Below are 25,000 nucleotides of genomic sequence, written 5' to 3' on the forward strand. Positions count from 1 at the left end.
AGTCAAACTAAATTGAAATTATGATATGAAAAAGTAAAAAAAATACAGTCAAAATTGTGACAAAGTCCGAAATTATGATATGAAAAAGTCCAAAGGCAAAAAGAAAAAAAATATGACAGACATAAGTTGAAATAATGAAATGAAAAAAATAACAAAAATAACAAAAAGTCAAAATTATCACAGACATACTAAATTGAAATTATGACATGAAAAAAAAAAGTGAAAATTGACAAAAAGTCATCACTGATCATCATCGTCACTATGATCATCATCATGCTTTGGTAAAGTATAAATATGGCATTAATAAATAGAAAACAGTACAAATTCTGACATAATTATGATGACGTACTAAGTCATAATAAGAAAATGAAATGACATAAAAAGTCCAAATTTACGACACAGGAAACATCTAAATGATATAAAGTCATAATTATGACATACTAAAACATTAATAAATGAAAAAGGTCGAAATTATGACTTTGTATGTCATAGCCTACTTTCCACTTTTTATGTCACGATTCGCAAAAGCACGTTTTTTTTCTTCTTATGTTGCGGAAATGGGATTCAATAGATCACAGACTTACAGAGTCTCAAATAAAACCAATAATAATTTTAATAAATACTGACCAATTCATAAAGTTGAGCGACTGACCTGTTTGTGGACTGAATCCTGCTGGTGAATCAACAGACTGTAACTGTCTGCAACAGACAGTCAGTAAATCATCTGAAACCAGTGACACACACAGACACTAACGTTAATCTGATCTATTGATTAATTAAATACATTTAAAGCGAAATGCTGGAACAGTTTGCAGTTAATCTGATCACGCTAAAACGCCACTTCCGGTCATAAGCTTGTGCTTGTAGTTCAGAATAAAAGTCCCCATGAACCCGCATAAAGCCAAGCAAAGATGAAGAATTGTTTCAGATATTTGTTTTACATTTCAAAACAAAACACCAAATATTAATAACTTAACCCAGATCTGCTGAAGAGATGCTAAAACCCCATTACAGATAAACTATTAAAAAAAAAAAAAAAAAAATTTATTCGGAGATTTTTACTATTTAATACCAGCTAAACACCAATCGTTCTAAAAAATAACCCTACAGTCTTGTAAAACTGTGAAAAGCGTCCGTTGTTATTATTATTATTATTAATGTCACGAAGACAGTAATATATTACTATTGCTGTACTAATATCACTATGAAATTAATTGAAAAATATATATATGATTTCATAAAATTATTATTTGTTTTATAATGATAATTATTTTTTATAGAAAAATAAATTTATATTTTAATTTTAATTTCTATAAAATAAATGTAATAGATTTAATATTGTTTAAGGAAAAATCTGCCCCGGACGTTTCTCCGCCGTGAACAGGAAGTGAAGTCACCGCCACAGTAGCGCAGGGATTGTGTGAGTTAGCTCGAGTTAAAGCGACTTTATTGATTAAAGTTCATTTATTAAAGTGATTTTATCCATCACGGATAATGTATTAAAGCGTTATTTACAGTTCAGAAGCGACGCGGTGTCATTAGAAGCCGCGGCGCGCGTTCACGACGCCTTTCGTCAAGATACAGGTTCGTGTTTCTGACTTAAATGTATCAATCTGTCTTCAAAAACAGTTCACATTTTGGACAAAGTAATACTATAGTATTCTTACTATGTACTGCGACTAGCATGTAAATACAATTTTACATGAATATTTTATTATTTAGTAGTAGTTTACTGTGAGAGTGTGTCTTTCATATTGTTCACTGCAAGTCTCACAGATGCCATTAGTAGCTAAAGTTTTTTATGCTTTTCTATTTATTTATCTATAAGTTTATTCAAATAGAATAAATACATGTAGAATAAATAACACACACACACACACACACACACACACACACACATATGTGTATATATATATATATATATATATATATATATATATATATATATATATATATATATATATATATAACTATTAGTATTATTACTATCCAAAACAGAGTATTGTCAGTCTGATTTATGAATGTGTGTGTGAGAGAGAGAGAGAGAGAGAGAGAGAGAGAGAGAGAGAAATTGTGTGTGTGTGTGTGTGTGAGAGAGAGAGAGATAGAGAAATTGTGTGTGTGTGTGTGTGAGAGAGAGAGAGAGAGAGAGAGAGAGAGAGAGAGAGAGAGACACAGAGATTGTGTGTATGTGTGAGAGAGAAAGAGTGTGTGTGTGTGTGTGTGAGAGAGAGAGAGAGAGAGGGGGAGTGTGTGTGTAGAGGGGAAAATTATTGACCTCACTCTTTTTTTTTCTGTTTTCTCCACAGATTCAAAACATGGTCTGGACGTGATCATTGTGTCACTCGTTTCTGGATGGACTTAAAATCTCCCGAATGCTAATTTACCAAAAAGGACGTTCAGCGAATGTTAAAATGACTCCCATCTGAGGTCTGTTAACCTCTCGCGAGTCACTGAAAGACAAAAAAAAAAACAGAAAGACATCATGTCTCTGCCTGAGGAAGCAGGGGATCGTGGGAAAGAGCGTGAGCGTGGAGCCCGTCCGAAAGTGCGTCAGAGCCGCTCTGAGGAGAGAAGAGACGGCGGGAGGAGAAAATCCGGGAGAGGGAAGAAGAAAAGCCACCCGTCGCACGACCTGACGTCCGAGCGGCCCGTTAGCGACGGGTTCGAGTACGGGGATCTTCTGAACGAGTCCAGCGAGGGCGGCTCATCCTCTCCGGTGCGGGAGCACAGAAGACGGCAAGTTCTGGGATCGTCTGGATCCCTGTTACCCGAGCGGGTTTCCGCTAAGCTATCGCTCGGTTCACCCGATCTCAGCAGCGACTCGGATAGCAAGTCGTCCGGAAGCAGTCGGACTCTCCGACAGAAGATCCAGGACGCGGTTGGCCAGTGTTTCCCAATCAAGACCCACACCCAAGTCCTATCGCACTCGCCTTCCTCGCGCCGCAAGATCCACATTAGCGAGCTCATGCTGGACAGCTGCCCGTTTCCCGCCGGATCCGATTTGGCTCAAAAGTGGTACCTTATTAAGCAGCACACGGCTCCTATTTCACAAGCGCCTGTTTTGGATTCCGTCGCTCCTGTTACGTTGGTGACGCCGGTCGAGGACGAGGATGATCGCTTACGGGAGCGACGACGGATTAGCATCGAGCAGGGAGTCGAACCGCCTCCGAACGCACAAATCCACACGTTCGAGGTAACTGCACAAATCAATCCTCTATACAAACTCGGACCTAAGCTGGCTCACGGGATGAACGAGCTAGCCGGAGACGAGCGCGCCACACTCCACCAGCTTCTCCTGCAGAGTTGTTTGGACACATTGGATGAGGTTGCGGCGTCGACCGCGGCGTCTGATTTCGACTTGGGTGCTTCGGCGTCTCCATCATCCCAAGTCCAACCGGACTCTCCCAATTCGCAGGATATACAACATCGGATTCACACTCAAATCGACTACATCCACTGCCTAGTCCCCGACCTCCTGCAGATCACAAACCTTCCCTGCTACTGGGGCGTCATGGATCGATACCAAGCGGAGACTCTTCTGGAAGCCAAACCCGAAGGCACGTTCCTGCTACGCGATTCGGCGCAGGAGGACTATCTCTTCTCTGTTAGCTTCCGCCGCTACGGCCGCTCGCTACACGCGCGAATCGAGCAGTGGAACCACAACTTTAGCTTCGACGTGCACGACCCTAGCGTCTTTCACGCGACCACCGTCACCGGCCTCCTTGAGCACTACAAGGATCCCAACTCCTGCATGTTCTTCGAGCCGCTGCTCTCGAACCCCATCAACCGGACACAGCCCTTTAGCCTGCAGCACATCTGCCGCGCCGCCATTAGCAGCTGCACCACGTACGACGGGATCAATGCACTGCCGCTTCCCAACGCGCTCAAGGAGCACCTGAAGGAGTACCATTACAAGCAGCGCGTGCGCATCCGCAGACTGGACACGTGGTGGGAGTGACGTAGCGAACTGTCTCAGGTTACGGAGGCGGGAAACAATACCAGAAGTGCCACTACTCTGCGTTCCACGACAACTTCGCCGGTTCTTATCGCTGCACTCTCAACTAGCGCTGCACAATTAATCGCAATTTAAATGAAATCACACTTTTGTTAGGAACACTATCGTCAAGTACGATTGACAATTAGCATACAGTTTGGATTGGCGGTATGGTTCTGTTCTGGGCAAGAACTCCCTGCGCATCCATGCAGCCTAGCATGGATAAGAGCAGCAATAACCCCCCTTAGGGTAAACAGAACAGAACCAACATGAATGTATTGCAGATATCATTAATCAATATTTTAATGTATAACACAATTGAGAATTTAGTGTGATTCAAGGGGGAATCAGAATGCCAAATCCTGACTGACGAGAGGAGGAGCTGGGGAGGGAGGAGGGTAATTCGCTCCTGAGAAACGCAATAGCGGCTGTTAATACTGAAAGAGCTTATATATGAAGGTAGACGTGGATCAGCTGAGAGTCACTGATGCGAGCTTGACTAACGTGACCAGCCAGAACTGACGCTACGCTTGATTTAAACCGATTTGGCTTATCACGATTATGAAATCGCAAAGGTTGCGATTATTTTTTTTATGCGCCCTCTGGTGTTCAGATGGAGCAGCGTTTCCTACCGATCAGCCGCTGCACTGACAAACTGCGCATACAATAATCGCAGCCTTTGCCAAATCTCGTGCGGTTTCATTGCGATTAATCGTGCAGCGCTACTCTCAACTCTAGAGGACTGGTGTGAAGACGTGAGTGCCTTTCTGATGCTACTAACTTTTTGAGGTTTGAAATGCTGTTAGCTCATTGTCATGATGTTGGCGTGCTGCCGTCACAGGGTTCACTGCATCAGCACTGGAGCGATTAACTGAGTAACACTGCACTGAATCTGCAAGCGTTTCTTATTTTAGAAGATTTCTCCTTTTTATCAAGACAAGTGTCCCTTTTGGGAGTTAAGGCACATTCACACCAAGAATGATAACTATAACGATGACTAAAGACAATGACTATAAAGTTTACAATAACAATATAAGGATGACTATTATCATTAAATGCTTTAAATTCGAATGGATTCTGATTGGCTGTCGATGTTTTTATCGTTTATCAGCTGGAAAAAAAATCGCTCTAATGGTGCGTTCACACCGGACGCGAATTGCGCGTCAGGCGCGAGTGATTTCAATGTTAAGTCAATGCAAAGACGCGTTACGCGCGTAAAAAATTCCTGCGGCGCGAATGAGGCGTAGAGCGCGGCGCGGTAGACGCGAATACGCCTCATTCGCGCGTCAAGTTCGCGCGAATGGCGCGAATTGAGCGTCTGGTGCGTTAAGCGCGTTACGCGCGAATGTTTTATGTAGTGCTTTTTGTGCATTCTCGTGTTTGACGCGAATTCGCGTCTGCCGCCCGAGTTGAAAAATCTGAACTTCTGCGTCAATTCGCGCCGCGTTAACCAATCAGAAGCCTGCTTCAGCTGCTTGCTGCTGTCACGTGGTGAAGTGACAGTTTATAATGTTATTTTATGTTTATGTCAATACATTATTTTGTAATATGACTAAAATGCACAACAAAGCAAATCTTTCACATAAAAACTCGATTTCAATATATGAGAGATACTCATTTTGTATTGAATGCAATTTATTCCATATCTATATGAAACATTATTAATCTAATGTGAAGACAACAAATACAATTTAGTGTATACAAACTAAAACAAAAATCACAGGTTTCACTTTTGGAGGCTGGCTCCATTTATTATCAAAACAAAAATAAATGACAGATTAGGTGGGTGCGGGCGAGGGTGAACCTCGCGCCGGGCTGTACAGCGCGGGCTCGTCAGGCAGCGACCACTCGAGGCCGAGGCCTTATACGGCCTACGCTGTCCTCGTCAGCGTCCTCACCGTTAGGTCCACCAAACCTAGGTCCTGGACCAAATTGTGAAACTCCTGAAACCCTCCGGAGAGTCTGGTGGACCCGAGTACAGCGACGATGTCCCCTACGCAGCTGTTTCTGCTCTCCAGAGCATATACGAGCGGTGACTCTCTCGATTAATGCTAATGCTCGATAAACATCTAAAAAAGATGGCCGCCAACGGGTTTCGAAACTTTCGCCTCTGACGCGCGTAAATGTCGCTTCAAACTTTTGTTTTGTCGCGCGTCAATCTCGCTCTTGACACGCGAATGTACACATGTGGTCAAGCGTCAAACTAGACGCGGTAGACGCGAATTTGACGCGCTATTCGCGTCCGGTGTGAACGCAGCATTAGTGATTCCTAGAAATTCTCTTAGATTTGGAGCGATCATTAAAACTTTATAGTTATAGTAGTTATCGCTATAGTTATCGTTCTTTAATGCACAAGGTTTGTTCTTTTTTCTTCCTGTGGTGAGTGAACCTGTACTGTAGTGTGTGTTATTTGAGAAGCTTTTCAGTTTTACAGAGGCATATTGAACATGTTTCTTGTCTTCGTAAAACATCAGAACTTTCGTAGAGTCACTCATTCCTGGCAAATTCAAGCGGGAACCAGAAGAACCCGAAGTCTCGCAGCTCACAGGTAGTTCAAGCCACTGCATGCTAAAGTTACACTGGAAAACTGGTGCTAATGTTCATCTGGATTGGCTTCTAATGCAGTTCTAGACCAGATTGAATGGAGAATAATACAGGTAACGGACCATCTCAGTATCATCTCTGTCTCTTGAGCTCGGTTGCCAATGTACTCTCGCCTGAAATGCATGTTTGACTCAATAAATTCTCATTTACTCACAGCACACTTATCAAAGACAGATAGGCATTTGACCTGTGATGTATTATCCAAGAACAGATATCTGTACCAATTCTTGAGCTTGTAGACCAGTAGAATAGACCAAATCCACAGTTCTGCTTCTCTTAGATGACAGGTTCTTCATGGAGGAGAACAGCTCATTCTTTCCATCTGGACGTCATTCATTCATTCCACTCCATTGCTTCTTGTTTTTAATGTTCATTCACTGTATCCCATTGTAATTCCTCTCTAATGCAGTCAATACATACGAATGTAAATCACCCCATGTTAGAACTTATTATAGAGGCCATTGTCTACCATATTTTATAACCTCAAACATTCTTAACTATTGAAAAACCCCACTGAAACGTGACCGTTCACACAAGTGAATCGTGTGTCTATATAAAAACTCTTCGAGAACTCTATGAAAATGGAGCGTTGAGTTTTAAAGGGGCCAACTTCATGTATCTGAATACAATAAACAGCATCTTTCTGCATCCGCCTGCTGCAGTGTTATTGAGATCTCACAAGAAAGTGATAGAATAATATTAAATTTCTGATGTTAACGAGCCGTTTCTGTAGGGAATCTTTTTTACGTGTAGACGTGTCTTGCTGGTCAAGTCTGGATTGATGTGAAAACAGTCAGTGCGTTTTGCTTTGTCGACATTTTACCGTGATTTCCAGAGGACCATCATGAATGTTACTTTTGTTCTTAAAGCAGCAGCTTGCCTCTCTCTTTCTTTTTTTACATTGATATTTATTTTCTATTTAAGGCTTGCCTAATCTGCTTAACATTTTTAAAATGTATTTCTGATGTATTAAAGCCATGTGTGAATAATTTTATTGGTGTGTACGGTGTTACAAAAGCACATATTAATAAACTATGTTGTATCTTTTATGACTCTCTAGTGTTATTTTTCCCTTTTCTGTTTACCTGAAATAATATTTATATTTATATATTAATGCACGTGTGTGTGTGTATGTATAAATATGTATGTATGTGTACACAGACACACATAAAGGCCTATAAATATACAGTAGTCCTAACTTTGTCCTAACAAACTTTGATAAAAGGTTTGGATCCACTTCAAATGCTGACCACTACTGTATGTATATGTGTGTGTGTATATATATATATATATATATATATATGAGATTGAGTGCAAACAAATGATAAAATGAAATGAAAATTACATTATAAATTTGTCGCTTTAATATTTATAGTTGTTGAGGGCTTTTATTTTGAATTATTCTCATATATATATATATATTTGAATTATTCTCATATATATATATATATATATATGAGAATAATTCAAAATAAAAGCCCAAAATAATTTTAAATGCACATAAATGTACACACACACACACACACACACATATATATATATATATATGTGTGTGTGTGTGTGTGTGTGTGTGTACATTTATGTGCATTTAAAATTATTTTGGCGTTGTCGGGGGCTTTTATTTTGAAGTCCGGCTCCCGCGGCCGCCATGTTCCTCTCTGGTTGCTGTGATGGAGACGAGGCTGTTTGGATTTTAAACTTTCTGTTTTAAATATAAAAAAAACCCCTCCGAAATACTCAATATCAGACATAAAGCACCAGAGCTGTACAATCACAAGATGCTTTAAAAACACTGCAGAACTGAGGGTGTAGGGTTAGAGAACAGGTGAGGATTAAACTAATCGCGTTATATGATCAATAATTATTGTAATGATTGTATTTAATATTCGTTATTCTCGTTGTTTAACTTCCGCAGAGTATTTACTGATAATATACTCTTTATTTAACGCTAGTCGTTTATTGTACTCTGTTAGCGTAGCATGTATTTTTGTTAGCCATAAAGCCCAGTTTATATCTGCGTTTATATGTTTATTAACAAAGAGCAGCGTTTTTCTTTTGTAAACACAAATACCTCTATGTTGATGCTATGAAGTGTTTCTTTACTAAGCAATAATTTCAGTGGTAAGTAAATGCTATTTGAGGAACGAGCTGTGTTTTCTAAAGTTTTGAAGTAATTTAGTGAGATTAATTAAAGGCCCGTGTCCGCCCCAGTTCGCGCGCTCGTGTCACGCCGCCGTCACCATGGCGACCACGGGAGTGCGCATCGGAGATCAGCTGGTGCTGGAGGAAGACTTTGATGAAAACTACATCCCTTCTGAACAAGGTTATTAAACTATTATAAACTAAATCGTTGCTTTTCAGGCAATGAGTGAATGTTCTGAGTGCTGTACATAATACAGCATCTCTCTTTTTGCTTTATTTTAATGACAATTAAGGACAAATGCTCATCAGAAATATATTTCTGGTTGGAGTTTGTCTATCATTCTCATTACTGTCATACAGTCTTGAACAGGGTTAACTTAAAGTGAAAAAAAAAAAATATATATATATACTTGATTAGTATGTATACTCATTGTTACATCGTTAGTCAACGTTATATCGTAATAGTCATCGTTACAATCAACGTTGTATTGTTATAGTCAACGTTAAATCACGATAGTCAACGTTAAATCACGATAGTCATTGTTATATCGTTAGTCAACGTTATATCGTAATAGTCATTGTTACAATCAACGTTATATTGTTATAGTCAACGTTAAATCACGATAGTCATTGTTATATCGTTAGTCAACGTTATATCGTAATAGTCATTGTTACAATCAACGTTATATTGTTATAGTCAACGTTAAATCACGATAGTCATTGTTATATCGTTAGTCAACGTTATATCGTAATAGTCATTGTTACAATCAACGTTATATTGTTATAGTCAACGTTAAATCACGATAGTCATTGTTATATCGTTAGTCAACGTTATATCGTAATAGTCATTGTTACAATCAACGTTATATTGTTATAGTCAACGTTAAATCACGATAGTCATTGTTATATCGTTAGTCAACGTTATATCGTAATAGTCATTGTTACAATCAACGTTATATTGTTATAGTCAACGTTAAATCACGATAGTCATTGTTATATCGTTAGTCAACGTTATATCGTAATAGTCATTGTTACAATCAACGTTATATTGTTATAGTCAACGTTATATCACGATAGTCATTGTTATATCGTTAGTCAACGTTATATCGTAATAGTCATTGTTACAATCAACGTTATATTGTTATAGTCAACGTTAAATCACGATAGTCATTGTTATATCGTTAGTCAACGTTATATCGTAATAGTCATTGTTACAATCAACATTATATTGTTATAGTCAACGTTAAATCACGATAGTCATTGTTATATCGTTAGTCAACGTTATATCGTAATAGTCATTGTTACAATCAACGTTATATTGTTATAGTCAACGTTAGCCTATATCACGATAGTCATTGTTATATCGTTAGTCAACGTTATATCGTAATAGTCATTGATACAATCAACATTATATTGTTATAGTCAACGTTATATCGTTAGTCAACGTTATATCGTTATAGTCGTTGTTATATTTTTATTGTTACAGTCAACGTTATAGTCATCATTATATCGTTTGTCAACATTATATCATTATGATCGTCGTTATAGTCAACGTTATATCGTTATTGTTCCAGTCATTATAGTCATCATTATATTGTTAGTCAGCATTATATCGTTAGTCTACTGATATAACAATAACGTTGACTATAGCAATGACTAGCCTATAACGATGACTAAAACGATATAACTGACTAACGATATAACGTCAAATCAAAGTTATATCATTATAGTAGATGAATATAGTAGAACTTCATGTTCTTTGTGTATTTAGTTTCTTGTTTCTTTTGATATTAAATTTGACACATGTTATTGATCTTGACAGGCTCAGGTTTCATATATTTATTAGGCTAATTAATATTACACAGGTTAAAGGCCCGTTCACACCAAGACTGATAATAACTATAACGATAACTAGATTAGTTTTTACTATACAAGTTATTTTGATTAATCAAGATTATGAGCCACATGAATTGATGTGCACCGATAAATAATTTATATTAAACACTGCAATATTCCATTAAAAAAGCATGAATTGTCCGTTTTGATTTGATGACAACTCTGTGTGTGTGTGTGTGTGTGTGTGTGTGTGTGTGTGTGTGTCAGAGATCCACGAGTACGCCGCAGAGATCGGCATCGACCCGCAGCGGGAGCCGGAGCTGCTGTGGTTGGCCAGAGAGGGGATGGTGGCGCCGCTGCCCGACGAGTGGAAACCATGGTAAAACACACTTCATTATAACACACACACACACTGATTCACATGGGCTGCGTTTACACTGCAGCTCTTAATGTACAGATCCATTCTTTTACATTCACTTTAGACCGGACTGGAATCTGATATCTGTGTTTACATTAATACCCGCCCAGAATGATTATGGTGATCGTTTTACTATGCACATGGTAGACCCTGGTTTTGACTGGCCGTGCTATTAAAATTATTTATATAATTCATGTCGGGTGGTCTTGATCATTTGTCAGCGTGGACAAGATAACAGCTGTCATGAGTCATGAATGTTTTACAGCGCACAATCTGACGGAACAGAACAGATATATAGTCCAGAAAGGTGAGCGAGCGCATACAATATCTGCCTCATGATACAACATTAAAAAGCTATCTTTGTGAATAAACATGTCGCCTTCTGGTGGTTTGGAATCGGATATGTGTGTTTAGATGAAGGTCGGAGGTCCAGATATCGGATATGAATCTGATTTAAACCACCACCCGAAATATCGGATCTCGTATGGATTTTTGTGTTTACACGTGTGCAACAAACTCCGATCTGTGTCAGATGTGAGTGAAAGATCGGATTTTTTGTGCCAGTGTAAACGCAGCCATGGAGACAGGAAGTGTGTGTGTGTGTGTTCAGTCAGGACGTCACCGGTGAAGTGTACTACTTCAACTTCTCCACGGGTCAGTCCACGTGGGATCACCCCTGTGATGAGCAGTACCGCCAGCTAGTGGTGCAGGAGCGCGAGCGCACACGACACAGCAGAACCGCTCCGCACGCGGCCAGCGCTGCCATTGGGAAAGACAAGGAGAAGAAGAAGAAGAAAGACAAGAAGAAGAAGGAGAAGAAGAAAGACCTGGAGGGAGTCAGAGCTCCAGGGGTGAGTTCATTTCAGAACAACGTCTCATGACACTTTAAAGGTGCTGTATGTAAGTTTTTGACTGTAGTAAAGCATAAAAATACCGTAATATGTTTGCAGAGATTAAGTTCACATTCTTGTTTCTCTGAAAAACACTTCGTTTTTTCTTCGTTGTTTTACTTTTAAATGTGCGTTCTGTGTCGTAATGTCTGTTTTTGTTTCGGCCTGTGTGACTCCGCCCACTGCCAGTTCACCCAATAGCATTTCAACACCCTGGGTTGCCAGTTGTTGGAAAACACAGCATATTGCAGCCAGCAAACAAACTGGGTCAGAGATCCAGCAGATTCTACCCGAACTAAAAAGCATCTAAAAATCTCTATGAACGAGAGCATATTAAAACATGGATAAATCAACTCATCAACTTACACGTGTGTATATCTCCTCGCCTTTCATTGTTAATTGCGCTCGTTCCTGTTGCTTATCCTCAATCTGGAAACCAGTGTGAGCGTCGAGTCTGAGCAGGAGGAGGCGGGGAAACAACTATCTCTGATATTTTGAATTTGAAATGCAGTACTTATTTCAACCACTAGCTGTCAATCTTACAGACTGCACCTTTAAAGGGGCATACAGAAGTCTGGGGTCGGTGAGGCAAGTCTCTTGACCTGTTGATCTATCTATTTATTTGATCAAAAATACAGTAAAACAGTGAAATGTTATTACGATTTAAATCAGCTGTTTTCTATGTGAATATAGTAAAGTGTAATTTATTCCTGTGATCAAAGCTGAGTTTTCAGCATCATTACCCCAGTCCTCAGTGTCACATGATCCTTCAGAAATCATTCTAATATGCTCTGTGTCTGTCTGTGTGTGTGTGTGTGTGTGTGTGTGTGTGTGTCAGATGTTGGCTCCTCTCGCTCCTCTGCGGGGTCTGTGTGAGGCTCCTGTCACTCCTCTCAGAGGGTCTCTGGGCGTCTCATCTGGACTCCAGCCGCTCAAAACCTCTCTAGGGGTAAAAAAGCTTGAAGCATTTGTGCTTCATTAATGGAGCTTCTGAATAAGCTTTAGTTATGATTTATGAATAATAAATGCGTTTTTGTCACTGGTGTGCATCAGTCTGTTGTGTCAAGCTCCACTGCTGTCAGGAGTGCTGAGGAAGACGAGGAGATCTCAGAGGAAGAGGTGAATCTGAAACACACACACACACGCCTGAACGCTAATACATGATGATGCACTGAACGCTAGATGTAATCTGTTATGTGTGTGTGTGTGTGTGTGTGTGTGTGTGTTTAGAAGCAGCGAGGTTCAGCCGGACTGCTGAAGAACCTCCACCTGGATCTGGATGCTCTGGGAGCAGGACTGCAGTATGAGGTGAACACCATAAACGCATCACATCCTGCTGGAGATCCACAGTTCAGACACTGATTCTTCTGCACATGTTAGAATACTAAACTGCAGAAATGCAATGGGGGTATATTTGTGGGTCCTTATAATGCCAAATGTCGGATGGTACCAGTAAAAAGTGGCCTACATAATTTTAAATATATCTAGTCAGTGAAAGCAAGCATATTTGTCTAAAATAATTCTGTATTTTAATCTTCAGAATCATAAATATGTTATTCTGGTGTCTCTATTGTCCTGTGCTTTGGGTTTCCAGCACCAAATCCAATCCTATTCATTTACATCCACAATGTAATATCAAGTTTAGCATTTTAATCAACAGTACATTTTTTGTTAACCTTTCATCACCTCGACGAGTTGAGAGGACGCTGGCGTGTTTGTCGCCGCTTCTCATCTCCAATCTAACCAACGTTTTTGTGGATTTTATGCTCTACAACCAGCCTAAACACGCTGGTCACCCCAGACATCAGTGTCGGGGACATAATTGCTGTTTTACTCAGTTCTGCTGCGTTTGTCACGGCTGTCTAACGCTGCTTACCGCTGCAAACCTTTCTATACCATCAACCCATCAGAAGACACCTGCTACTGAAGTACAGTGACCTACCGTCCATTTTGTGCTGGTTCCTGAAACTGCTATCCAAAAGACGTTTTTCCTTCGCTGTGCTGTGGTCTTCCTGGCCTCCCGTCACCGTTATGGAATTAGCAAACTGAGCTAGGATGCTAGCAACTGTTTGCTGCCCCTCGGCTATGACTTTCATCAAATATACCGCAGTGGAACACATGAGTCTTTTTTTCTAATACATCTTGTTGCCATGAGGTGATAAAATCTCTCCATCTCCTGCGTCGTTCCCCCTATGTCCATAGGGCTGCCCGTCATAAGTTTGTTTATTCCCACGAAACTTTGTCTGTCCCAGCTGTTTGGTACCATAGGACATCATTCATGCTGCTTAACATTCGTTCATTAAATAACAAAGCCCACCTTATCCATGACCTCATCTTGGAAAAATCACTGGATGTTTTGTCTTACATGGCAGAACCAGCAAGAGTTCTCTCAACCATGCCACTCCCCCAGGTTATGGCTATATTCAGAAGCCTCGCAGCCTTGGCTGTGGTGGTGGACTTGCTGTTATCCATCGTGCTGACATCCTGGTCAAAGAGATCCCAGTGAATACTACCTCCTTTGAGTGTGTTCATTTCATGTTGACTGGGTCCACGCAGCTACAGGTTGTCCTAATCTACCACCCCCCCAAAGCCTCTGCCTGCTTCCTATTGGAGCTCACCGAACTGCTTGCTACTGTTTGCCCAAAATCCCTGTCTACTATCCTGCTGGGTGATTTTAACATTCATGTGGATTCCAGTAGTTGTTCTCTTGCTACTGATTTTCTATCACTGCTGGACTGCTTCAATTTCATACAACACATACATGGCCCCACCACTGATCTATATAATGACTGGATAGCTCATGACGTTCTAAACTGCCAGTAGGCAGTGAAGCCACCGGAAGTGTTTGAGCGGCCATCTTACGATTCCCTACCAGCAGAGGGCTCCAACGGCCGTTATACAGAGATTGGTAGCTCCGACGGCACTTTTAAGATGACCCGCTGTGCAGCAAACAAGTGTAAAACGACGTTCACAAAAGGATGTAGAAAAACTACCCACAGTTTGTAATTCAAGCCCTGTAAGTAGTAATTTATATGCACAATTGTCGCTATTCCCGTGTTGTTTTCTCCGAGGCAAGAGTAGTGCTGCTGCTTCTTCAAAAAAAAAAACCCCGATAAAAGTCAACAGTAGCCTATAAGAAACCTCAGAGCAGCAATAATCACAATTAAGGGCATTTTCACACCTGAAAGTCCGAACCAAAGGTCATGTTTTGATACACTGTATACATTTGGTTAGTTTTGGTTTGGTTTCACATTGTAATTGTGCGAGCGCACTAAAGAACTTTACATGACTTACTTGCGTCCTGTCGTCATCATCTATGTGGGCTGCATCTTGACATTGATTGGTTTGTAAACGGACGTGTGTCTGACGTCAGCGTGTTGTCAATTTGGCGGGTAACTTTGACAAAAATGAATGAACAGACGTATCGTAGCCACTACTATACTTTTATTAATAAGGCATTACTCCCTGCAGCACCAACTATACTCAAGGCTAGTTTAAATTTGCCAAATGAACGTCCTCGTTGTACGAACATTTTATCGTCGCCGGCAGGACGCAGGACAAAAGTGTGTGTGTGTGTGTGTGTATTGACAGATCTGCACATAAATATTCTTCTTCAGTTGTTTAGGCTACACAGGAACCACCGGAACTTCCTGTAAATGGTCTGAAAGTCTAAACTATACAGAAAATGCTTTCACACTAGAAACGAACCAAACCTTTGTTCAGTTTGATCTGGACCGAGACTACCTCTTATCGTCAGACCAAATTTCGTCTGTTTGGTCCGGACCGTGGTGGAGGTTTCACACCTGTAATTTTGATTCGGATCAAACTGAAAAGTCCGAAAATCTGGACCAAACAAGGTAGGTGTGAAAGCGACACCATTTGACAGCTTCAAAAGAGCTTTGTGCAGAGTCCGTTTACCGTTACTTTTACTATCGTGTCAATTGATTTTGATATGCGCAAGGGAGAGAGAGCAATACAGCGCTCGTGTTGTTTGAAGACGGTGAGAGTGCGCGCGTGCGGCCGGGGCTTTCTCTGCTCGTTCTTATATGCGCCCTGTCCACTGATCTAAATAATTTGTTGTTACGACGACTTATTTGTTCCCTCGTTTTAATAAATCATGGACACGTTTACTAATTCCATCCCTCATTTTGATTTAACGAATTACAACGTGGCCACAATATAGTAAAACGAGGGAACAAATTAGCAAAACGTGCTGAGGTAGCCTATTATTAATTTGTGGCCACAAAACAATATTCACCTGAATATTCACCAATTCACAAAAATATAGGTCTTTAGCATTCACTATTTAATTAATAGTATCAAACTGTTTTTCTTACTTGTGAAGATAGCTCTTCAGTGAAGGCCGACTAGTGTTCTCGTACAGCTTTTTATTCCTTTTGCAAAGAAATTGCCGTTTTTTTTATTTTTTAATATTTATAGACTTTAAGCAAATACCCATTTAAATGCTTAGGATGTTTGCGTTGTAAGAATGTACAGGGAGACTTTAGATTTTAAAACGGTGTCTCGTTAGGCAATGTTTTCTCAGTCAAATCATAAAATTTCCTATTGATTCAATAGAACGCGTGAGCTCACTAGGGAATACCAATATGGCGGTGCGGTGGCTTCACTGTTTATGACGTCATGAGCTATCCAGTCATTCTATATAGATCAGTGGGCCCCACACATGACAAAGGGCATACCCTGGACCTGGTGTGCTGTGCTGGCATAACCCCCTCCCACCTGCAGTGCACTGACCTGGCTGTCTCTGACCACTATGCTATTCTATTCATGGTCCCTGTGCCTCTCCCAAAGCAGTGCACCAAACGGCCCATCACGTTCAGGAACATCAAACGGGTGTGAACTCTGCTCCAGGTTCTTGGATTTTTTCCAGCAGAAAGTGGACACCATCCACCGGCAGCTCCAGTCTCCAGGGCTTTCCCCCTGCCCCACACTGCCCCAACAGGACTCTCACCACTCAGCTGCCCGCTCACCTCAGTGCTGCCTATCCGCCTTCTCTCCATTGGATGCCGACCAAGTAACAAAACTGGTCATCTCAGCCAAGACTTCAACCAGCAGTCTTGACCCAATGCCCACCACCCTGGTCAAGGCCTGTCTTCCCACCCTCTGCCACCCAATGCAAGACATTATAAATGCATCTCTTGCCACTGGTGTGGTACCATCCAGTTTTAAAATGGCGGCAGTCATCCCCACTCTCAAAAAGCCAGGCTCAGACCCAGACGACCCCAACAACTATCGTCCAATCTCCAACCTCCCTTTCCTCAGCAAAATCCTGGAAAGAGCAGTGGCTGCCTAGCTTCAACATCACATGTCCGACCACGAGCTCTTTGAACCCCTTCAATCTGGTTTCAGAACCCACCATAGCACTGAGACCGCCCTTATTAAAATCACTAATGACCTCCTGCTTGCTGCTGACAATGGCCTCATCACCATCCTCATCTTCTTTGACCTTTCTGCAGCTTTTGATACAGTTTCCCATACCATCCTTCTCCACCGCCTCTCTGAGCTCATCGGCCTCAGTGGCACAGCACTGTCTTGGTTCCAGTCTTACCTCACAGACCGGAAACAAGTCATCACCCTAAATGGCTCCAACTCTGATCCAGCACCCGCCAACCATGGCATGCCCCAGGGCTCTGTGCCTTGTCCTCTACTGTTCACCATTTACATACTACCCCTAGGTCATATTATCCGTAAACATGGACTCAACTTCCACTGCTACGCTGATGACATTCAACTTTATATCAGCACTAACCCCTCCTCCCAGCTTTCACCCACACAACTTTTCAACTGCCTGCAGGAACTCAAATCATGGATGACCACAAACCTACTCAAACTCAACAGTAGTATGACAGAACTCATGGTGGTGTCCTCTCCACCTCTGCTCAAGAAAGTTGGAGACCCGGCCCTGGTTGTGGATGGCTGCTCCATTTCCCCATCTCCTGAGGTGCGCAACCTGGCCTTCATTTTGGACTCCACTCTCTCCTTCCGGTCACACATCAACAATATCACCAAGTCTGCCTTCTACCACCTCAGAAACATTTCATGACTCCGGCCTTCTCTCACACATTCAGTAACTGAGACACTCATCTATGCCTTCATCACCTCCCGTCTGGATTACTGCAATGGTGTCCTGGCTGGACTGCCCACCAAGGCCCTTAGCAGACTCCAGTATGTCCAGAACTCTGCTGCCAGGGTTCTAACCCACACAAAGCCCTGGTAGCATATCACTCCCATCCTCCAACAGCTCCACTGGTTGCCAGTTAAGTCACGCATCACCTACAAGATCCTCCTGCTCACTTACAAATCTCTCCATGGACTCTCACCAAAATACCTCACAGATCTCCTCCATCTTCCCTACACTCAGTCACGTTCCCTGCGGTCCTCTGACAAGGACCTGCTGGACACCCCCCGCACCAGGTTGCGGACTTTTGGGGACAGGGCTTTCTCTGCCAATGCTCCCACACTCTGGAACAGTCTACCATTCCATGTCTGCTCTGCCCCATCCCTGCCCATGTTCAAATTGCACCTCAAAACATTTATTTTCACTAAGTCCTTTGACTCCTAAACCTATACAAAGTCCCCATTTAGACAGATAAGTAAACGTGTGTGTGTGTGTGTGTGTGTGTGTGTTTCAGGACAGTGAGGTCAGTGTGACGGTTCCTCCTGAAGAAAGAACAGAACCTGAACTACAGGATTTGGCCTTATCGAGGGATCAAAGTCCAGAACCGCCTTCAGAGGTACCTGTGTGTGTGTGTGTGTGTGTGTCTGTCTGTCTCTCTCTGTGTCTGTCAGTTCTGTCTGCAGTTTATCTGTGTGTCTTTGTTAAAAATACGGCTGTTTGTTTGAGGCGTTTGCATGTGACCTCACAGCCTGTCTGTCTCTCTGTGTGTCTGTCTGTCTGTCTGTCTGTCTGTGTGTGTGTCTCTAACTCCATCCCTCCACTGTAAGGACTCGTTGCGTGGACGTCTCCTCCACTCCACAGCCGCTTCATGCCCTCTGACCTCAGACGCTGCTGCGGAAGACCAGCCGCTGATCGAAGGCATGAATGACGGTGTGCAGGAGGAGAAACAGTCCGATGAAGAGAAGAGCGAAGAGATCGATGAGCAGATCGAGAGATTCAGCCAGACGGAGGAGAGAGCAGAAGAACAGAGAGATCAGACGGAGAGTGAAGATGATGAAAACAAGCGAAGAGAAGAACGGGATGAAACACGGAGACAGGCGAAAGATAGTGAAGTAGAGGCAGAGAAAAGTGTTTCCCATATGGAGGAGGAAGAGAGGCTTTCAGAACACGGGGAAAGAGAGGAAAATGAACATGACACTCAGAGCGACAAAGACAGCGAGGAAATCGAGCGCTTTCAGAAGGACAGCCCTCAAATAGAAAAAGGAAAAGAACAGAGGCAGAAGAAAGGCGAGATCAACAGTGAGGAAGAGGTAGAGAGAAGTGTTTCCCATATGGAGGAGGAAGAGAGGCTTTCAGAACACAGTGAAAGAGAGGAAAATGAACGTGACACTCAGAGCGACAGAGACAGCGAGGAAATCGAGCGCTTTCAGAAGGACAGCCCTCAAATAGAAAAAGGAAAAGAACAGAGGCAGGAGAAAGGCGAGATCAACAGTGAGGAAGAGGCAGAGAGAAGTGTTTCCCATATGGAGGAGGAAGAGAGGCTCTCAGAACACAGTGAAAGAGAGGAAAATGAACGTGACACTCAGAGCGACAAAGACAGCGAGGAAATCGAGCGCTTTCAGAAGGACAGCCCTCAAATAGAAAAAGGAAAAGAACAGAGGCAGGAGAAAGGCGAGATCAATCGTGAGGAAGAGGTAGAGAGAAGTGTTTCCCATATGGAGGAGGAAGAGAGGATTTCAGAACACAGGGAATCTCAGGAAGATGAACATATAGAAGAGCAGAGAGAGAGTGAAGGACATGGGATCAGCGACACTCAGAGCGACAGAGACAGCGAGGAGATCGAGCGCTTTCAGAAGGACAGCCCTCAAATGACACACTTTAAAACAGGGAAGTTTGTGCCTCAGTGGAATCCAGTGTGCAGTGAGGTAGGACTCAGTGCCCCGCCCCTGCACACAAACGCCGCCCATCTCACATGCCCTGCCCCTACACACAAACCTCACCCATCTCACAGACTCCGCCCTGCACACAACCCCCGCCTGTCTTACATGCCCTGCCCTGCACACAAACCCCACCCATCTCACATGCTCCACCCCTGCACACAACCCCCACCCATCTCTCATGCCCCGCCCCTACACAAAAACCCACCCATCTCACAGACCCCACCCTGCGCACAAGCCCCGCCTGTCTTACATGCCCCGACCTGCACACAAACCCCACCCATCTCACATGCCCCGCCCCTGCAGACAAACCCCACCCATCTCACATGCCCCGCCCTTGCTCACAAACCCTGCCCATCTCACATGCCCTGCCCCTGCAGACAAACCCCACCCATCTCACATGCCCCGCTCCTTGCACACAAACCCCGCCCATCTCACATGCCCCGCCCCTGCTGACAAACCCCACCCATCTCACATGAATCATTCACTCAACTGATTCGTTCAGACAGCTGATTCATTCATGAACAAAACAAGCGATTGTCTGAATGGATTATGGATGGATCATTGATTTGTTCAAAAACAACAATTCATTTAGTAACGAAACATCACTGTGTGCTTGGAGACGCACGACAGTTCTGTTGCAGCTTTACAACAAAAACTGACAATATTGTGTCTAAAATTTAACTCACAATATTAACTTCTTATTTATTGTATAAAATCAATATAATTTGCATTACACTATATTGCCAAAAGTATTGGTACACCCACCAAATCATTGAATTCAGGTGTTCCTGGCCACAGTTGTATTAATCGAGCACCTAGGCATGCAGGCGCTTCTACAAACATCTGTGAGAGAATGTGTCGCTCTCAGGAGCTCAGTGAATTCAAGTGTGGTACCGTGATAGGTTGCCACCTGTGCAATAAGTCCATTTGTAAAATTTCCTCACTTCTAAATATTCCACGGTCAACTGTTAGTGGTATTATAACAAAGTGGAAGCAATTGGGAACAACAGCAACTCAGCCACGAAGTGATAGGCCACGCAATCCGATGAACGAGTCTGGGTTTGGCGGTTTCCAGGAGAACGGTCTTGTCTGACTGCATTGTGCCAAGTATAAAGTTTGGTGGAGGGGGGATTATGGTGTGGGGTTGTGTTTCAGGCTTGGCCTCTTAGTTCCAGTGAAAGGAACTCTTAATGCTTCAGCATACCAAGACATTTTGGACAATTTCATGCTCCAAACTTTGTGGGAACAGTTTGGGGATGGTCCTGTTCCAGCATGACTGCGCTCCAGTGCACAAAGCAGGTCCATAAAGACATGGATGAGGAGTTTGGTGTGGAGGAACTGGACTGGCCTGCTCAGAGTCCTGACCTCAACCCGATCGAACAGCTTTGGGATGAATTAGAGCGAGACTGTGAGCCAGGCGTTCAACATCAGTGCCTGACCTCACAAATGCGCTTCTAGAAGAAGGGTCAAAAATTCCCGTAAACACACTCCTAAACCTTGTGGAAAGCCTTCCCAGAAGAGTTGAGGCTGTTATAGCTGCAAAGGATGGGCCAACTCCATATTAAACCCTTTGGGTCAGGAATGGGAGTTCATTAAAGTCCATGTGCATCTAAAGGCAGACGTCCCAAAACTTTTGGCAATATAGTGTATATCATATAGAAATTCGAACTGGAACCTACTAATATTCATCACGCAGTGAAAGCGAGCTCTATCAATATGTGTGGTTTTGCAAAGCGAGTGGGATACTCGATAAAGTCAGCTTCCACATCGTCAAAACAACAGTTAGGATATAATCGTAGATGACACACATCCCTACATATACAGCACTGGAGTGAATCGCCTCGCCACAATCTGATGTATTTTTACAAAGCTTTCATTTATTCAGTGATTCGTTCGTTCATTCTGTAGCGTTGTTCAGTGTTTGTGTCTTCATTCTTTGATTTGTTTGTTCGTTCAGTGATTTGTTTGTTCATTCTGTTACGTTGTGTGTAACATCAGTGTTTGTGTCTCAGCGTGTCGCTGCAGAGAGGAGGCGTGTCTCAACACAGTCATGTGACATCACACACAGGCTCATGGGAGGATAAAAGCCCCCATGAGGAACAGAGTTTGATGCATGTCGTATCTCATTATTCAGGAGCCAATCAGAGCTCCTCTCTGCAGCAGAGCTGAAACTCCCAGCATCCTCCTCTCCCCCATATGCTCACTGCTGTGTGTGTGTGTGTTATCAGTGTGTTAATGCTGCTTGTACGAGTGTGTGATGTCATATCCTGTGCCGTGACAGGAATCTGAGGCTGGTGAATTGGCGGCGTCGCTGTCATCCTCTGATAATGTGCAGGTGTGACCTCATACACACACACACACACACACACACACACACACACACACACACACACACACACTCACACTCACACTCACAAATCATTTATTTACATTCATGCATTTAACAGACATGTCTGGATTGAGTGTGTGTTGCATAATTTCACTCTTCATGTGTTTCCTCAGGCTGGTTTTCACTCCAAACTATCAGGGAATGTGTTTGATCTGCTGGATCTGACACCTGCAGTGGTAACTCACACACACACACACACACACACACACACACACACACACACACACACTCGCACTCACACACATTGACTTATACATACAAACTCAGACACACACGCACGCACACACAAACTCAGACACACACACACTCTCATACACTCACACACGCACTAAAACATACACTCACTCACACACACTCATACACTCGCACACACATACACAAACACTCGCACACACCTCTGCAGGTTTAAAGGCTCATTCTGTCTCTGTGTGTGTGTGTGTCTCTCAGGACAGGAAGGAAGAGGAGAGAGAGGGAGACGTGGACAGCTGTGTGGACGTCTCTGTCTCTGCAGACAGGTGATGATAAACTATAATTAAATCAATTAAATGAATAATATTAAAAATGACAAACATGCCTTGACCTGACTGCATATACTACAGCACACGGATCCATTCAGTATTACTAAACCCAGCAACATGTTTTGATGTTTTGATGTTCAGTCTGTATTTCACACAGAAACTATCAGAAAATGACAGAGCTCGTGTTTTAAAACGAAACACACACTGAAATGAATAATTCACTGTCCGTGAGTCTCTATTCTCTCTGCCGTCTCTGATCAGCCTGGTTTTATTCACATTTTGGACTGATTGTTTGAATTAATTTTCGGTAACACTTTACAGTAAGGTTCATTAGTTAACTACCTTAGGTAATGTGATCTAAGAATGAAAGATACTTCTTCAGCATTTGTTTACATTAGTTAATGCACTGTGAACTAACATGAACAAACAATGAACAGCTGGATTTGTATTAACTAACATTAATAAAGATGAATAAATACTGTAACACATGTATTGCTCATTGTTAGTTCATGTTAGTAAATACATTAACTAATGAACCTTATTGTAAAGTATTACCGAATTTTCTCCCTGGGATTAATGTGTGTCTCATCTCAGGCGTCTGCTGTCCCGGTCCGACGCCTCCTCGCCCGCTGATGACATCAGCAGAGCATCACATGACCAGAGACCCTCGACCGCCCGCGGCCGAACCCACACCAGTGATCAGGAGAAGAGACGAGAAGCTCAGGAGGATGAAGAGCAGCGTGAGCGTGATGAAGAGGAGAGGAACAAACTGATGGAGGAGGAGAAGAACAGACTGATGGAGGAGGAGAAGAACAGACTGATGGAGGAGGAGAAGAACAGACTGATGGAGGAGGAAAAGAACAGACTGATGGAGGAGGAAAAGAACAGACTGATGGAGGAGGAGAAGAACAAACTGGAGAAGAAGAACAGACTGATGGAGGAGGAGAAGAACAGATTGATGGAGGAGGAGAGGAACAGATTGATGGAGGAGGAGAGGAACAGACTGATGGAGGAGGAGAAGAACAGATTGATGGAGGAGGAGAGGAACAGACTGATGGAGGAGGAGAGGAACAGACTGATGGAGGAGGAGAAGAACAGACTGAGACTGCAGCTGCTCAGACAAGCTCTGAGGAAGGACGAGGAAGACGAGGAGCGCCGGATGAAGGAGGAGAGCGCCGAGCAGCTGAGGTCAGTAACTGCTGCATTGTGGGTCCCTGTGCTGTAAAAGTGTGTGCGCCAACAAAACATGAGCAGTTTGGCACCAAAACTTTCCAAGTTCACATACCCACACATCACGTCATCATGTGTGTGTTTTAGGGTTTTGAAGGAGCAGATACTTAAAAACAGACGAGACGAGGAGGAGCGGTTAAACAACGACATGCACACACAACTACAAAAGCTAAGGTACTCACACACACATAAAACAGACACACACTATATCAACATCAGCACTCACAAACACACACACTCACACACACACACTACACGTCCATCTCGTGTGTGTGTACAGATCTGAGAATGAGGTGAGACTCCAGGAGCTGCGCTCAGAGTTGGAGGCGGAGCAGGAGAGGGCGGAGACTCAGAGGAGGTGGGGTTTTGAGCGCCTGAGGGAGGAGTTAGAGGAGGAGCTCCAGGCAGAGAGGAGGCGGCTACAGGAGAAGAAGGAGGAGCAGCTGACCTCCATCAGAACACAGGTGTGTGTGTGTGTGTGTGTGTACACGTTTAGCTCTATGTGCGAGGGCCAGATTTTAAAAAGGCTCATAAATCGACCAAAACATGTTTTTATTTAAATCTAGTGTGGAAAAGTTCATGTTAGTAAATATCATTAACTCTTTCCCCGCCAGCATTTTTTTGAAAAGTTGCCAGCCACCGCCAGGGTTTTTGACGATTTTCGCTAAATTTTAATGGCCCACAGAATATTTTGTTCTATGAATATATGAACATGCTACATATCAAAATAAAGATCTGAGTGTCTGCTTTTAAACAAAAAATGTTTTTTATTTTATCTTCATTTTTAATTTTTTTATTGCCACTTGAACATAGATAGGTTTTGTCAAAAACACAACATTCTGGACAAAAAGCTGAGAAAAAGGCATTTTTATCAAACAAGTGCATTTTCAAGCAGAA

General features: G+C 42.7%; 2 protein-coding genes and 1 long non-coding RNA gene across 10 annotated transcripts in view; 2 read left to right on the forward strand and 1 right to left on the reverse strand.

The window, feature by feature from the left end:
* Positions 1 to 850, reverse strand: part of LOC309506440 — a 5,615-nt gene extending 4,765 nt beyond the window's left edge. Inside the window, exon 1 of the long non-coding RNA XR_014208735.1 lies at positions 653 to 850. This is a non-coding gene — a long non-coding RNA (uncharacterized lncRNA). The remainder of the gene's footprint in view (positions 1 to 652) is intronic.
* A 537-nt stretch (positions 851 to 1,387) lies between these two features.
* socs9 (suppressor of cytokine signaling 9) lies at positions 1,388 to 7,648 on the forward strand. Its single transcript, XM_082180084.1, has 3 exons — positions 1,388 to 1,584; positions 2,310 to 5,131; positions 6,261 to 7,648. The coding sequence occupies exon 2, from the start codon at positions 2,486 to 2,488 to the stop codon at positions 3,959 to 3,961; it is 1,476 nt and encodes a 491-aa protein (XP_082036210.1). The 5' UTR covers positions 1,388 to 1,584; positions 2,310 to 2,485; the 3' UTR covers positions 3,962 to 5,131; positions 6,261 to 7,648.
* A 597-nt stretch (positions 7,649 to 8,245) lies between these two features.
* The window catches only part of cep164 (centrosomal protein 164), a 24,136-nt gene continuing 7,381 nt past the window's right edge, over positions 8,246 to 25,000 (forward strand). For 4 of the 8 annotated variants that reach the window (XM_082179861.1, XM_082179866.1, XM_082179864.1 and 1 more), the window contains exons 1-16: positions 8,246 to 8,426; positions 8,813 to 8,924; positions 10,847 to 10,958; positions 11,263 to 11,304; positions 11,608 to 11,848; positions 12,726 to 12,836; positions 12,941 to 13,006; positions 13,118 to 13,195; positions 18,541 to 18,642; positions 18,854 to 19,951; positions 22,248 to 22,301; positions 22,469 to 22,531; positions 22,803 to 22,870; positions 23,468 to 24,061; positions 24,191 to 24,277; positions 24,384 to 24,567. In XM_082179861.1, the coding sequence (XP_082035987.1) occupies positions 8,843 to 8,924; positions 10,847 to 10,958; positions 11,263 to 11,304; positions 11,608 to 11,848; positions 12,726 to 12,836; positions 12,941 to 13,006; positions 13,118 to 13,195; positions 18,541 to 18,642; positions 18,854 to 19,951; positions 22,248 to 22,301; positions 22,469 to 22,531; positions 22,803 to 22,870; positions 23,468 to 24,061; positions 24,191 to 24,277; positions 24,384 to 24,567 (2,982 nt within the window). In that variant the 5' untranslated portion in view covers positions 8,246 to 8,426; positions 8,813 to 8,842. The other 4 variants (XM_082179863.1, XM_082179868.1, XM_082179865.1 and 1 more) reach the window with 4 other exon arrangements.

The sequence above is a fragment of the Leuciscus leuciscus genome, assembly GCF_965113295.1.
Source record: "Leuciscus leuciscus genome assembly, chromosome: 9".
NCBI lineage: Eukaryota > Metazoa > Chordata > Actinopteri > Cypriniformes > Leuciscidae > Leuciscus > Leuciscus leuciscus.

Excerpts from the sequence above, each read along its gene's own strand:
- socs9 (XM_082180084.1), top strand. The coding sequence starts at position 2,486 with ATGTCTCTGCCTGAGGAAGCAGGGGATCGTGGGAAAGAGCGTGAGCGT.